The sequence below is a fragment of the Sinocyclocheilus rhinocerous genome, unplaced genomic scaffold (genome assembly GCF_001515625.1).
Source record: "Sinocyclocheilus rhinocerous isolate Xijiao unplaced genomic scaffold, SAMN03320098_v1.1 scaffold945, whole genome shotgun sequence".
Classification (NCBI taxonomy): domain Eukaryota; kingdom Metazoa; phylum Chordata; class Actinopteri; order Cypriniformes; family Cyprinidae; genus Sinocyclocheilus; species Sinocyclocheilus rhinocerous.
The window spans coordinates 480159-496095 of record NW_015629570.1 but is presented as its reverse complement, the minus strand read 5'-3'; the positions used below and the strand labels follow the sequence as shown (position 1 = coordinate 496095).

The 15937-nt window shown below is 35.9% G+C and overlaps 1 protein-coding gene across 1 annotated transcript in view; it reads right to left on the bottom strand.

The window, feature by feature from the left end:
- Positions 1-942: 942 nt before the first annotated feature.
- The window catches only part of LOC107739344 (contactin-associated protein-like 5), a 54346-nt gene continuing 39351 nt past the window's right edge, over positions 943-15937 (bottom strand). The window contains exons 14-24 of the mRNA XM_016551440.1: positions 13865-14021; positions 13568-13695; positions 11170-11340; positions 10459-10677; positions 7974-8213; positions 6423-6647; positions 4235-4368; positions 2870-2957; positions 2457-2660; positions 2305-2376; positions 943-1744 (exon numbers count right to left, since the gene is read on the bottom strand). Of these exons, the coding sequence (XP_016406926.1) occupies positions 1542-1744; positions 2305-2376; positions 2457-2660; positions 2870-2957; positions 4235-4368; positions 6423-6647; positions 7974-8213; positions 10459-10677; positions 11170-11340; positions 13568-13695; positions 13865-14021 (1841 nt within the window). The 3' untranslated portion in view covers positions 943-1541. The remainder of the gene's footprint in view (positions 1745-2304; positions 2377-2456; positions 2661-2869; positions 2958-4234; positions 4369-6422; positions 6648-7973; positions 8214-10458; positions 10678-11169; positions 11341-13567; positions 13696-13864; positions 14022-15937) is intronic.

The window sequence follows — 15937 nt, the reverse complement described above, 5'->3', positions numbered from 1 at the left end:
AAACAGATGCACTGAATGAGTGAGTCTTAGACTTTAAAGACGACATAAAATCAAAATTGACCGTATAAATTTACTTAAAGACCCTATGAAATAAAAATTGGAGTTCAGTGGCTTGTAAGATCTCGTCTATTAGCTTTGAGGCCATTTATATGGTAGAACACCTTTAAAAGTTGGCTAAATAAACGTTAAGCACCTCTACACATTTCAAATTTACAATCGTGATCTTCTAACAAAACAGATTAAGAAGACTGAGGACTTGTCTTGAGAACTACACAGATTTGTTTCCAAATCCACCAGAAAATCCACTAGAATGAGAATTTCGCTTCCCCAGATACCAACTAAACTGATTAGCAACATCATTTAACCTGCAATGTATGCAGTAAAGTAAAGGCTTTCGGCTATTTAAAATAAAGCACCAACAGGAAATACTCAACATGTCCAGTTTCAAATTTCTTAATAAATGTTACAGGTTTTCTTGTGCACGAATCAATGTTTTTCATAAAACTTATTCCACAACTTTTCTGCTGATGTAACCAAAAACATGTTGGCACTGATATGATACTGATCAATATCAATCCTACTTTTAATGATCCAATCAAATCACGCTGAATAAAATCCCCACCCATGATTTCACTTTCACCCTAAAATATATGACATAACCATAATTAAATGGCTACTGGTTTTATTTGGAATGATTCTTCGGTGCGAATCCCTCCAACTGCCCGCCACCATTCTGAAACACAACGCCTGCTTTTCATGACCCAATCATGGACACAATCAAGTCCTTATTTCCTGTTCTTTCACTCAGCGATTCATCACATAACTGTTAAGCTAAATGCATTGCGAATGCTGTTTCAAGTAGTCCTTAATAAAGGAAACAGGGAGTGAATGTATGAAGGAGAAACAGAGCAAAGGAAGGAGGAAGTGAAAGAGCCCCACTGGTAACATCAACCACTTTATTTGCATCACTACATCGTGCTCGCCTGTGGCTGAACAAGACCATTCGTGCTGGATTAGTACCACACCAGAGCCGTTTGATTGGTCACGGTCCACAGACTGGAGACCGTCAAGTGTTTGTTTGTCTGCCAGAGTGATTCGCATGTGCGCACACAAACGATTCTGTAATCTCTTTGTTGTCTGGTTAAACAATTAGCCCTGTAAGCAAAAGAGTCGCTTCATACGTCTGATTCTCCATCCTCTGCGAAGGGCTGAAGGCCATGTCTGGGTACAGCTTCTGAGTTTTGAAGCCACCTGATCTTCTAACTCTTGGGAACATTTTTCTAAAACCGCAGCAAAGAACCACCGATATATTAAAATCCGCCACGCTGCCTGCATACCGCTATAATTCAACGTATCTGTGTTGTGTGCTTTCCGTTCCCTGAATCCTGGATGCTAAAGGACAGTGGTTGGGAGGGTGAAGGGCACTGGCTGTGTCCACAAGGCTCAGCTGACTTCCTGTCCCCAATCCCTGTCCACTGAGTTGGCGCCAAACATAGGGTCGCAGCGACTCAGTGGGGGTCACGAGGTTCGTACGCCACAGATCAGATGAAGTACTCTTTCCTGCTGTCTCTCATGGCACTGTGTAGGTCCAACTCGGCCCGGTATCTGAGTTCTGGCCTGGGCTGGTGATCTTTCTCCTTGACGGAGGCCATCTGCCGGGTACGCTCGTTTCGATGGCGGTACAGGAAGCGGGTCATCACGGCCACGGCACAGAGGGTAATGAGCACCACTGCTGCTATCAAACCTACGAGAGACAGAATAAGTGAGTGGCACTTGTGCCAATGCAAAAGGGCGAAAGATTTCCTCATGCAGTTTTCGCAACTGGTTCAAGTTGGTCACAAAGATTTGCCGCGTTGACCAGCAGAAAGCTGCTTGGTTTGAAAGCGACTTATGAGCAATGCTTCATAAACCACCGCTCTCTATCGATGATGGTCAGAGGTGCAGTCACATTTAACACTGTTTGGCAAATTTTCACAGGCAAAATGCAGTCATTTCAGTAGGAATCCACACAATTAGGAGTTTCGCGTGAGGGTGAAAGATCTTCCCACGCAGATTTTGCAACGAGTTTAAGTTGGACACAAGGATTTTCCATGTTGACCAACAAAAAGCTGCTTGGTTTAAAAGTGACTCATGAGTTAAGCTTTATAACTACACTATTGACGATTGACGATGGACCTTTGTTGCCTGTGACGTCTTTCGCACCTTCAAAATACCTTACCGAAAGTTGACAGTGTGAATATTCATAAAAGGTTTGATTTTACAGCACGTTTACCTTAAAAAATGGAGCAGGAAAGCGGCACCTACCTCCAATTACAGCGGAGTCACTTTGGGCAGCGTTCGTACGTTTCTTCCCTCTACTTCCTGTGTCTGCATGGTCTGTGAATAAAGTTTGTTGTTTGTCCAGTGATTCCATTCATTTTGCCATTTCTTGAAAACATAATGGCACTTTTACCAACCTGACAAAGATCTGGATGAAGACTTATCCGCCAGTTCTCCGCAATTTGACTCTACCAGGTTACCGAGAACACTGACCAACGAGCTACCTCGATTCAATATGGCCGCCTTGATAGGAGCCAAATGGTTAAACTGAACTGAAGACAGACAGCCTATGAAACCTCTGGATCCGGCCTGGAGAACCTCTTCATCTACACCAGCTCGACCTGAGACAGGCAAGAAGACCGTACCTCAGTAGGTTCTTATTTGTCCCAACAACTAGTGCTAAACTAAACTAAACCAGTGTATGTAGTGCTAAATGAAGGATTCTTGCCCATCAGTCTATCTCAAGGTGACTTGGTGTGGTGAATTAGTCAGTAAAGCACAAGCTCGCATACCCACAGCTTTAATCTTGGAGTTTAATTAAACCGCCTACCTGTGACTTTCCCCAATGTCAAAGACCTTATCGTGATCAACTCTTTGTCCGTGGACAGGCTGTATTTCAGATTGGTATCTTTATCAATCTAAGAAGGAGAAGGATACAGAGAGAACGAGAGAGAGAGATGTGGCGTGACATTCGCAAGATTCTACAAATATTTTATTGGTGTGAGACAAAAGCCTCCACGTGTTAATCTGCAAGACTGTGTGAAGAATACTGATGACATCCTTGAGTTTAAGCACTGCTCATAAAGTCTGTGCTACCGGGGTACAAAACTGAAATGTATCATCAGCCATGCACATCAGGGCACTTTATTTAACTCAGACTGAAAACAAATCTGATCTAAATCAATTGAGAGGAATGCGATTAATGATGCTATAACTTTCCCTCAGCAGCATTGGGACTAACTCACAAAACATGAGTGGAACTCAACTCCTTTGTGAATTGTTAGTAAAAGCATTCTTATGAAAATTGAAGCATAAATTAATTAGATTTTTTATTTTGATTTTTTTTTATTTAGCAAAACATTCATATGTAAATTGTAACAAGAATGTGTTTTTGTTTGAACTATTCTTATGTAAAGTGCAACACATTTATTCAAAGTAATGCAAATGATTCATAAAAACTATTTTACATAATTTGTAACAAAAATGTGACCTAGACATTACATATATGTGCAAAATGGTCATAAAAACTATGTAGTGTCGCAAAATACGACTTGCACCTTTGATTAAATGTCTGTATAAATTGTTCATAGAATCGTTTTTATCTATTATATTTATTTATTATATATTATATTTTATGCCTAATTTGGTTGTAAAACAATTCATATATAAATTGTTGCATGAATGTTACAAACATCTTTAATTGAATTTCATTGTAATTTGTTCATAAAACAATTCGTACATAAATTGTTGCATGAATGCAACTCACATCTTACATTTTTGTCTAATTTGTTTGTAAAACAATTTGTACATACATTGTTGCGTGATTGCGAGCCACATCTTCTACTGAATTTCAGTGTAATTGTTTCATAAAACTATTTGTACATAAACTGTTGCATGAATGTGACCCACATCTTTAACTGAATTTCAGTGCATTTCGTTCATATTCGTACGGAAATTGTTGCATGACTGCAACGTCCATCTTTAAAATTGTTTGTAAAACAATTTTTATGTACATTGTCTTGGTATTGTTGAATAAATTAAGAAAGGTATTTGTTCAGCTCGTTTCATGAATAAAGACCAATTATTTATAATAACGCTGTCAACATATAACTGTGCAGTAGCTGCCATAACTGGTTAGTAGCTGCTACAAAACTTAACAAAAAAAATTTCACTTTGAAACATAAACACAACTCACCTGGACGTACATGTCCCTTCCCTCTCTATGTATCTGGACTCTGTGGAGCTCTCCATTGGCCAAATTAAGAGACGTTGGTGTAAAGATGTCAGGCTCTTTCTCTCTGCTCAGCCGATACCAAATCTGCAAACTCCCTGTGGGAAGCCAATGAGATGCAAGAAAGGCAGGCAATTTGAGACATAAGTGAGACAGAATCAAGTCAGCACAGCACATTGGATGGCTCATTTCCTTCCCCACTGATGAGGGTAATTGCTAGCTTGACCACTGTTTTGAAATATGAGAAACACAGAAAAGGATGCTCCTCTCCAATCATTACCATCACCATCATTGTAGTAATCATCTACTGACAGTTTGAAGGTAATCAAAAAACAGCTCTGATTGGCCAATACAAAACTGTGATTTGCCACATGCTGTAACACGACAAAATCTTCAATAGAACATTGTTATTATACTCTGATAATATAGATTTCTAGACTTTATATGAACTAAAATTAGGCAATACCTATTTAAATTTTTTTTTTTTGCATTATCATTACCATAATATTCCTTTAAAATCTCAAAGTGGTTCTAATTTTCATATATATAAAATATATTATACTTCAATTTTAATTAGAATTAATTGAAAGCAGTACAAAAAAACGCTACTATGATGCATGCAAACTATATAATTAACATTATACTATACAATATGCATGAAAGTATGTAAGCCTGTTTCCGCCACTAAATAAAAAATAAAACAAGGTAATTGCGACTTTTTTTCCTCAGAATTGTGATATAAACTCGCAAATCTGACGTTTTTTCTCGGAATTGCGAATTTATATCTTGCAATTCTGACTTTATAACTCACAATTCTGAGAAAAAATGTCATAATTGCGAGATATGAACTCGCAATTGCGAGAAAAAAACTCAGAATTGCGACTCTATATCTCACAATTCTGACTTTATTTCTCAGAATTGCGAGTTATAAAGTCAGAATTGCGAGTTATAAAGTCAGAATTGCGAGATATAAACTCGCAATTCCGAGAAAAATAGTCAGAATTGCGAGTTTATATTTTATACTTTATAACTCGCAATTGCAAGTTTATATCTCGCAATTCTGACTCTATAACTCGCAATTTTGACTTTATAACTCGCAATTGTGTGTTATAAAGTCAGAATTGCAAGATATGAACTCGCAGTTCTGAGAAAAAAAGTCAGAATTGTGAGATAAAAAGTCACAATTACCTTGTTTTATTTTTTTATTCAGTGGTGGAAACGGGCTTCCATATGACAGTAATGAGAATTAGTTTTTTGCATTAATAATTTTTTTGCACAATAATTGAGTGAAGTGAAGTGACGTGTGGCCAAGTATGGACTTTTTTTCTTGCAGTTCTGATGTAGACTCGCTGTTGTTATAAAGCCAGAATTGCATGATATAAACTCGCAATGCTGACGTTTTAACATGCAATCGCAACTTTATATCCCACAATTCATAATAGCGATTTTATATCATGCAGTTCTGAGAAAAAAAAGTCAGAATTGTGAGATAAAAAGTCACAATTACCTTGTTTTATTTTTTTATTCAGTGGTGGAAACGGGCTTCCATATGACAGTAATGATAATTAGTTTTTTGCATTAATAATTTTTTTGCACAATAATTGAGTGAAGTGAAGTGACATGTGGCCAAGTATGGTGACCCATTTGTCACCATTTGTTAATTTGTGCTCTGCATTTAACCCATCCTAGTGCACACACAGTAGTGCCCCTGCTGGACCTGAGACTTGAACCCGCAACCTTCAGGTTACAAGTCCGACTCTCTAACCATTAGGCCACGACTGCCCCCATAAGCAAAACATTACATTTATTTTTAAAAATCTAAATATAATTTATTATTTTTTATTATTGTATATTAAATATTTCAATTTCAGCTAGCCTAAATGTAACAACGAACACTACTATTATGCATAAATACTTTATAATTTACATTATACTATATAACATACATGAAAATAATGAGGGATTTTTGTGCACTAACAATGTCACTTTTTTGTACAATAGTGAGAAGTGAAAAATTAACTTTTTTTTAATTATTATTTTGGGATTAAATACAGTATGACCTGAACATGTTCTTGACATGTTTTGTGAGATTCACCCATATTACAGTAAAAATAGAAAGAAAGAAAGAAAGAAAGAAAGAAACAGTTAGTACCGTTGTGAGCCAGAATAATGGCCATGTACTGCTGATGATAGGTGTTGACTGTCAGAAGCATGGCAGGTGTTTGAGTTGTGAGGAAACTGAAGGCGATGCTCTCTCGTGAATTGCTGCTTTGGGCGAAGATAGCTGAGGACTGACGGCTGTGGTTGCGCATCACAGAAAATGGTTCCTGGAAGGTGTAGGTCACCGAAGACCCGCTTTCAAAGGACACGGAAACTTCTAGAAAGGAAGAAAACACAAAAGCATGAAAATGTTGGTGCAAACGCTTGTGGGCAGATCATAGACACTGATTGGCCGTGTTTTTGTTTCCCTATCAGCATATTAATGTGCTGTCGAACACCAAGGACACAATGCTGAATGGACAGAGTGGAAAATGCAGAGGAAATTAATCATTTAAACTTTAAATGAATGCAAAATTATGCTTGGACTGAAACCGACCCCTGGGCATCTCATGGTGTTCATTTACTCATAATATTATCTGAATAGAAACACAATCCCCTCTAGAGTCCAATAAAGAAAACGCAAAGCCAAGAACGCAGTCTCATTCACAGAGCGCTGAATGGCTCAGCTGTCTGGCATATCAGGGGATAAAATGTGATAAAGGCTGTATTGACGACAGAGAGGTTTAGCATTGAGCGTGATGGGCAGGGAGGGTCCGCTGGGATTGGTCAGGTTGCAACCCTTTGAGCGAAATTCATCCAAACAACTGGAGTTCATGGTCATGGACTCAAGCCATACCGAGACAGCGAGACAGACAGAGAATAGCAGAACTGCACTGAATATCTCATGTTTTATCCCGCTCAGCTTTGATCAGGTGCAATCTGCGGGCACAACGCCGTCTTTGGAAATCAAGGTTATCGAGCTCTTAAGCGTCCTCCTTCTGGAAAGTTCTTTGATATACTGTAGAGGAGTTAGGAGGATAACAAAGTTGAATCAAACTGTTTTTGATGAGGAATTGCACCCTTGAACTGCAAGAAAATCTAAAACCTTCATAAATAGCCACAGACAGATATGCTGGTCAATATTTGGCCAGTTAGCACCTTACTTTAGTTATGAATATCTCGACTGTTTAAGATCTAATTAGACATTTTATTGTGTATATATTGGTATGATGTTGACCATTGGGCAACCTGCTTTCAAGATATTGTAATTGGCAGTTGAAAAACCTGTTAGCACTAGTACAATAAAATTAAGCACAAATTATTTTTATTTACTTATTATTTTTGTGCCGCCACATAGAATTTCTGGGAAACGTTTTGCGTAACAAGCCTGTGGTCTCATAAACTGGCAAAAATCAAGCATTATTCTTCATCAGAATATGTTACATGCAACCTTAATAGCACAATCAACAGTCACAATAAAAACTATGATCATAAGCAATTTGCTTCAAACAAGATTCATTAACACACCCTCAACTTGTAAAGTCAGTGCTTAAAATAAATCCTTCCCGCTGGTATTTTACGACATCGTGGTGGTGGTTTAGAAACCAACCGTACAAACAAACTCAATATTAGCGCAAACGATTTATCAGCAATAATGACGAACCTTTCTTGCAGTTGGGTCCTCCATAGGCTGAGTGTGTGCAGTCACAAACGTAGCCACTGCTCTTCTCGATACATTTCCCCCTGTTGTGACACAAGCTGTTTTGGCTGCTGCAGTGACCCGGGCACCCCGAACTGACCCCAGGGGTCATTTTAGCCCTCTCCTCAAGGTCAAGTGTCATCCCATTGATGCTTAATGACCTGATGCACCCTAGAAATCCCCTCTGCCTCGATGCTGTGCCTCCTGCACAGACAAAAAGCAGTAATTTTAAAAAAGGAAGCTATCTTAGCGTTAGTACATCAAAATTAACAACAAAAATGGAAAGCTTTGTTAGCGCTAGTACAACAGAATTAAGTGCATTTAGGACAGAATCTTCGTTAGTGGTAGTACAACAAAATTAAGTGGAAAAAAAGTTTTATTGGCGCTAGCACAACAAAATTAAGTGTAATCAAAACAAGCATTGTTAGCGCTACTACAACAAAATTAAGCGCAAAAAAGACAAAGCTTTGTTAACGCTAGTACAACAAAATTAAGCGCAAAAAAGACAAAGCTTTGTTAACGCTAGTACAACAAAATTAATCACAAAAAAGACAAAGCTTTGTTAACGCTAGTACAACAAAATTAAGTGCAAAAAAATAAAAGTTTTGTTAGAGCTACTAGAACAAAATTAAGCGCAAAAAAGACAAAGTTTTGTTAACGCTAGTACAACAAAATTAAGCGCAAAAAAGACAAAGCTTTGTTAACGCTAGTACAACAAAATTAAGCGCAAAAAAGACAAAGCTTTGTTAACGCTAGTACAACAAAATTAAGCACAAAAAAGACAAAGCTTTGTTAGCGCTAGTACAACAAAATTAAGCGCAAAAAATGTAAAGTTTTGTTAGAGCTACTACAACAAAATTAAGTGCAAAAAAGACAAAGCTTTGTTAACGCTAGTACAACAAAATTAAGTGCAAAAAGACAAAGCTTTGTTAACGCTAGTACAACAAAATTAATCACAAAAAAGACAAAGCTTTGTTAACGCTAGTACAACAAAATTAAGCGCAAAAAATTAAAAGTTTTGTTAGAGCTACTAGAACAAAATTAAGCGCAAAAAAGACAAAGCTTTGTTAAATATACTACCTCGGCAATATATTCTGGCAATTTTTAGTGAAAAAAATAGTCCTTATACTTGGGGGAAAATATATAAAATAGATGATGGCAGGCAGTATGATGAAGATGAACAGCCTCAGTGAACTGTGTACAGTAATTACACAGCTGATGGTTTCAACGGCACAGTTCACTAAAACGGCTCTTTCCACTCAAACTGGCTGCGTCCTCTCCTCTTTGCTGCAAATACTAATGACACGGCATGAATATGAGAGGCTTTTACCATTTTATTTTGACATTTGAGTTAACAGAAAAATAATAGTAACATAAAACATTTTCTTAACCCATCCTCATTTGAAAATTTCGTTAATTCTCTTTTTTTGAAAGTCTCGCTCTCAATATAAGTGACTCACCGCTGAGTTCCACTCTAATGAAGTCTTTTGCGCCCAGATTTTCCAAGAAGACTCCGGAGGGAGCCGTGGTTTTGAAATAGAGTGAGATGTCGACACTGAGCTCGGCCTGAAGCATTGGGAAGTGCAGGTAAGACGACTCCTCGTAGAAGGAAGCGGCGTTCCACAAAAACCCAACAAAATTAAGCGCAAAAAAGACAAAGCTTTGTTAACGCTAGTACAACAAAATTAAGCGCAAAAAATTAAAAGTTTTGTTAGAGCTAGTACAACAAAATTAAGCACAAAAAAGACAAAGCTTTGTTAACGCTAGTACAACAAAATTTAGCGCAAAAAAGACAAAGCTTTGTTAGCGCTAGTACAACAAAATTAAGTGTAATCAAAACAAACTTTGTTAGCACTAGTACAACAAAATCATGCGCAAAAAATGTAAAGTTTTGTTAGAGCTAGTGCAACAAAATTAATTGCAAAAAAGACAAAGCTTTGTTAGCGCTAGTAAAACAAAATTAAGCGCAAATAAGACAAGAACATTTGTTAGCGTAAGTAAAATAAAATTAAGTGCAAAAAATGAAAGCTTTATTAGCACTAGTACAACAAAATTAAGAGTAATTAAGACAAAGCTTTGTTTGAGCTAGTACAACATAATTAAGCACAAAAAATTTAAAGTTTTGTTAGGGGTAGTGCAACAAAATTAATTGCAAAAAACACAGAGGTTTGTTAGTGCTGGTACAACAAAATTAAGAGCAAGTAAGGCAGGAAGCTTTGTTAGTGTGAGTAAAACTAAATTAAGTGCAAAAAATAGAAAGCCTTGTTAGTGCTGGTACAACAAAATGAAGTCAGCAAACAATAATATAGCAAAAAAAGGGAAAAAAATTTAGAATTAATATGAAAATAATTAGCATGTAAACTCTATTAGCAGCATCTGTGTGGAGGTACAGGGATATTATTCTTTTGCGCCCCGCTGGCACAGAGCTGTCACTCAAGGCGCTGCCTACCAATGAACAGCTGGCTGTTGAGCTGAAGGTGGGTGTGGCCTTCAGACGGAGCCTCCAGGAAGCGCAAGGGCAGCTGGTCCACCTGCAGCGATGCCTCCTTCACATTCCTTTCCGCTCGGACGTAATGCCACTGCTTGTCATTCAGCGGCACGTGACACTTCACCGTCAGAACCACCGGGCCATTACCCACATCAAACGTGAAGGTCACGACAGAGGGCGCTGCAGGAATGAGAAGAAAACACCAATCACTTCATATGCAACAGGAATTTGTGGATGTAATTGTAGGGTTGGGTGATTTAATATTCATATTTAAATTTCATATTTAATCTTAAGTAGCAGAAATTACGCTACACTTTAGTTATTGTAAATCAGTTCAACTGTCCAATTTAATGACTTGTCTCACATATTTAGATTCTTTATTAAAGGTATGTAGGTAAAAACATGTTTTTTTAAGCTCTTATATTAAAATAATCTATTTAGATGTTTGGTTATAAGTATGGTTCTAAAAACAATAATACATAAATATCAAGATATTAAAGTACCATCAAAGGGCTGAAAAGAAATGGCAAATAATATTAAAATGTTTATATAAATTTAAAATGTTAACAGAAAAATAATAGTAACATAAAACATTTTCTTAACCCATCCTCATTTGAAAATTTCGTTAATTCTCTTTTTTTGAAAGTCTCGCTCTCAATATAAGTGACTCACCGCTGAGTTCCACTCTAATGAAGTCTTTTGCGCCCAGATTTTCCAAGAAGACTCCGGAGGGAGCCGTGGTTTTGAAATAGAGTGAGATGTCGACACTGAGCTCGGCCTGAAGCATTGGGAAGTGCAGGTAAGACGACTCCTCGTAGAAGGAAGCGGCGTTCCACAAAAACCCTGAGGTAAGAGGAGACCGATTATGGTTTTATTAAAATATTCTTATGTTAAGACTTAATTATGACCTGGAATTTAAGGAGTCTTGTCAGAAATTTAGCTAAACTATATCACTCTTTTATAGCTAAGGTGTGATAGACTGTGTAAGTGAAGACAAGATCTGACTGCAAGTTCTAGGTATACCCAATTTTTAAGGTTGTTAAAATTAATGCATTAACACATGGGATTAATAGGACTAATGTGTCAATACACTAACTACAAAAATGTACAATTAAAAAAAGGTTGATTCATTTATTAAACTGACAGCAACAACTGTCGCTCAAACAGTAGAAGACGGTGCTGACAACGAGAAGATCATGAATTTGATTCCCAGGATAAGCATGGATAAAATCATAGCTTGCAATACAACTAATTTTAGATAAAAGCGTCTGTCAGACTCATAAATGTAAATGTAATAAATTCCGCTTTGCGTCGGGTAGTTCTTGGCCTACACGTCGTGCATTAAAATCGTTTAATTCACAGCTAGCCGTGCATTATCCCTTACTTAATAAACAACAACAACAGCCATCATAAAAGTTGCTAGGCAATTCAGTCAAAAGTACAAAGGCAGCACTTTGATATACAGCATTAAAGTTACATAAAATATAACGTGATGAGATTTTACTCTCAGACAAAACTATTTACTATGGAACAAATATATAATAAGACTGCCCATTAGATTTACCCAAAACAAATTATATCTCATGTTTAACCACTATAGAGACATCAGAGCCAGTGGTAAATTCCAGAAGATCTGGCCGAGGTGAGGCTGCTCTCGGCGGGTTCATAAGCGCCGAATGGCCGCTGATGCCCTGGAGCTCACATCTCCGAAAACGACGAAGCAGATTTTCAAATAGACATTACTTTTAACAAACCACATATTTGAAGTCTAAAGTCTAAGTATATTCTCACATATTTTTATTTTTTTCTTGCTTATTTTTTAACATTATTATTATCATTATATAAAAAATAATAGCTATGTACTAGTGATGCGCGGATGAGCTAAAACGTCACCCGAATCCGCAGCTTCAAATAAATTATCCACCCGCACCTGTATTTTTGTCTGATTTAGATAACCGCACCCGATCATCACATTAGGGTTTGTACGGTCATGAAAAACCTGGAAAAGTCATTGAACAGCAATTTCCAGGTTTATGTAAAAATAAATAAACTTCAAAAAGTTTTTGAAAAAATCATGAAAATATATTTCAAAATTCTCTGTATAATAGAATTATGTTTAATCAGATCCTGAATTTCGTTGCGGGATTGCGCATACATCGCATTACTCATTCCTGCAGCTTTCGACTTTAAAATGAGGGAAATTACTGCAAAACCTTTATTCAATATAGCGTGTAGGTTAGATGAGTAAATAAATCCACAATGTACAGTATTTGAAAAATAATGTGTTTTTTGAACATTAAAGCATGTCAACATATTCTGTTACACCAAATACACAAAATAATGATCTTTAAAAAAGCATCATATGACCCCTTTAAGTTAATGTAAACAGTTGCAAAACAAAACGCATGAGTATCAGTATTGGATCCGTGAAATAGGTCTTGTGACAGCAGCCTAATAAAGCTGTGCCGTCTTTTATTAATGTTAATCAAACAACAAAAGACAGAGAAAATCCCTTACTGCTCTTGACTAAATAATGTTTTGTTGAATAACTTTTAATGTTAATTTACAGTTTATTCAATTTCTGTAGCCTATTTAAAACACGTTCATAATTTAGAAAATGTAGTTAATACTTGCATCATTAATGATTTATTTTATCCACCCGTGACCCACCCGCAAATAATCAGAATGCATTTTTTTATTACCCGACCCACCCGATCCGCGGATTATCCGCAGCGCCCGCGGATATAACCGCCATCCGCGCATCACTACTATGTACTATTTTAGTAAACTGACAGCAGATACTAAATTTCTTAAAATACAACTAAAAAGTAGGAGGTACCCAAAAGTTTTTAATATGTTGATTACAAAAGTATGGTTCAGAATTTTTTTTAAAAATTTATTTATTTAGTTAATTAGTTAGTTAGTTATTACCTTTCAGAGTTTTACCACAATGAAAAAAACCAAAAAAAAACAAAACAAATTCCTGTCCATCGTGTTACAATTCAGTTGCACATCTGCAGTTTAAAAAGTTTCTAAATTATGCTAAAATGAGATATGCATGCTTACGTACTGTCCCCGTAGCAGTGCAGAGATCCCACTCTGTAAATGGCTTCAGACCCACTTCGGTTTGTGTCTCCTACCAAGATCTCGGTCACTGGTAAGTGCTCTTTGTAGGACAGCACTCCTGTGTCATTCTCCCTTTTCACAAGCAAACAATAGCTGTTTTTACACTACTGCTCTCACTATCTGCAGCTATTGATACTGTAAACGTGCTGAGATGATATTCAACAGATTACAAACAAAACAACACAAAACCTAATATGAAAGAGCACCAGTGTAGAAACAGGCAAACAATGACTGCTCGTACCATGAGCTGCGGTCAGCGTCACAGTTGCAGAAGTGATTCATATCAATGCAGTTTTCATCCAGACTGCAGGCGCACTGCTGCACCCCGGGGAGAAATCCACCCCAGTACGTCCTTCTCTCTCCTGCCCGGTCCAGCCACCAGGACAAGGGCGTTCCATCTGGAGCAAACACATTTCAGACAACACGTTTCTTTATTTTGCCAGTGACTGTGACATGTAACAAAAAACACCTTACGGCCAATATAGAAGGTTAATACTGACGGTAATTGACTATTTTTGTGTTATGGCCGATAAACATAGTTTAAGATATTTTATTAATTACTACACTTACATGTTTCAAGTTAAATCAGGCAAGAAAACATTAGAACATTCAAAAAGTAAAAAACAAAAGCTGGCTAATAGTTTAGCAATTTGAAAAATATGAATAAAAATATTGCATACTATTTGTTGCAAATGTATCTTTCTACATTAGGTAGATTAGGACAATATATCTATCTATCTATCTATCTATCTATCTATCTAGATAGATAGATATAATAATGTAATATATAGTAATATAGAGTATAATAAGATATAGATATATATATAGATAGATAGACATAGAAGTCATTTTGACTTTATATTTGATAAATGCAACTTTATTACTTTGTTTTGACTATAATTTTTGCTCTAGTTAAAAAATAATAATAATAAAATGGCATACAAAATGTTTATATTTTATGCTATTATATCCATGCAAAATATTAAATAATATAAAATTTTATGATAACCATTGTAATTTAAGTTTATATTTTATATCAATTTAATGCTGTCAATTTAAAAATGATCTTAATTTTTATTTATTATTTTAATAATAACAACAACAACAACAACAACAACAATAATAATAATTATTACTACTTCTACTTTATATTATATAAATTTTACAAATAATATGAAATATATTTGTTTATTTTTATGTAAAAAAGAGTTATACACTAATTTGACATGCCAATAATAATAATAATAATAATAATAATAATAATAATAATAAATATTACATGACATATTTAATGTTTACGTTTACACTATTATTCCATTTTAAAAGTAATATTAAATTGATTAAAAAGTAAAGGGGTTTATACTGTATACTAAATGCCAATAATAATAATAATAATAATAATAATAAACAAACAAATACACATTTTTAAACAAAAGGAGTTTACTAATTTGAAAAAAAGCCAAGAATGCCAATCATGATAATCTAAATAATGATAAGAAATACATTTAACAATTGCAGATAAGTAAGAGCTGCAGGTTTTTGTCACTGTAAAACTCTACCTGCCTGTAAAACGTGGTCAGAATTGACATTATATTCCTCTGTGGTTAACAGATCTGAAAAGAGTACATTCCAGATATTCCCTCCCACAAGATCCAGCCACCATTATTCCACACGTTTAGCCTTTCTACTCAATATCCCCCCCAGGAAAAATCAGGCAGATCGTTGTTCCTTTGCTCTGCAGCCACCAGAGTGTAAGAACGGGACCCAACTTCAGATCTCATTATGCAAATATCTCTGTGCCCGGCACAAACTGATGAACAATTTCAAGGACTGGCTAGTTTATAAATGTCGCCATTTCCCATCAATTTATATTGTAATTAGATTGTGGTCAAGTCAGATTATAGATCTGAACAAATTCCACTTTGGGTAAATTATCCAATGAGCTGAGATATTTTAATTAAGAATAAGGACCTGGAAAGAACGCAGATGAGCTGTTCGGATAGTGAACGCTGATCAGTGACTGTTTTTAAGAATTATCAACAAATATTAAGTAGCATTATAACTTTCACTCTTGCATTAATAAGTCATTAAACATTATGACATTAAGCAATGATCAGTCATACATTATCATGGTTATCACTGCTAATTAAAACTATTAAAAACACATTTGTTATGTGAAATAAACAAATACAATAATATATAAATACTGGATGAAAAACTTGAATGTTGAATGAAAATCAGAAAGGTTGCTTTGGCAACTAACTTAAATAAGTTGAAGCACTAAAATTACTCAAATTCAAACTGATATAAAAAT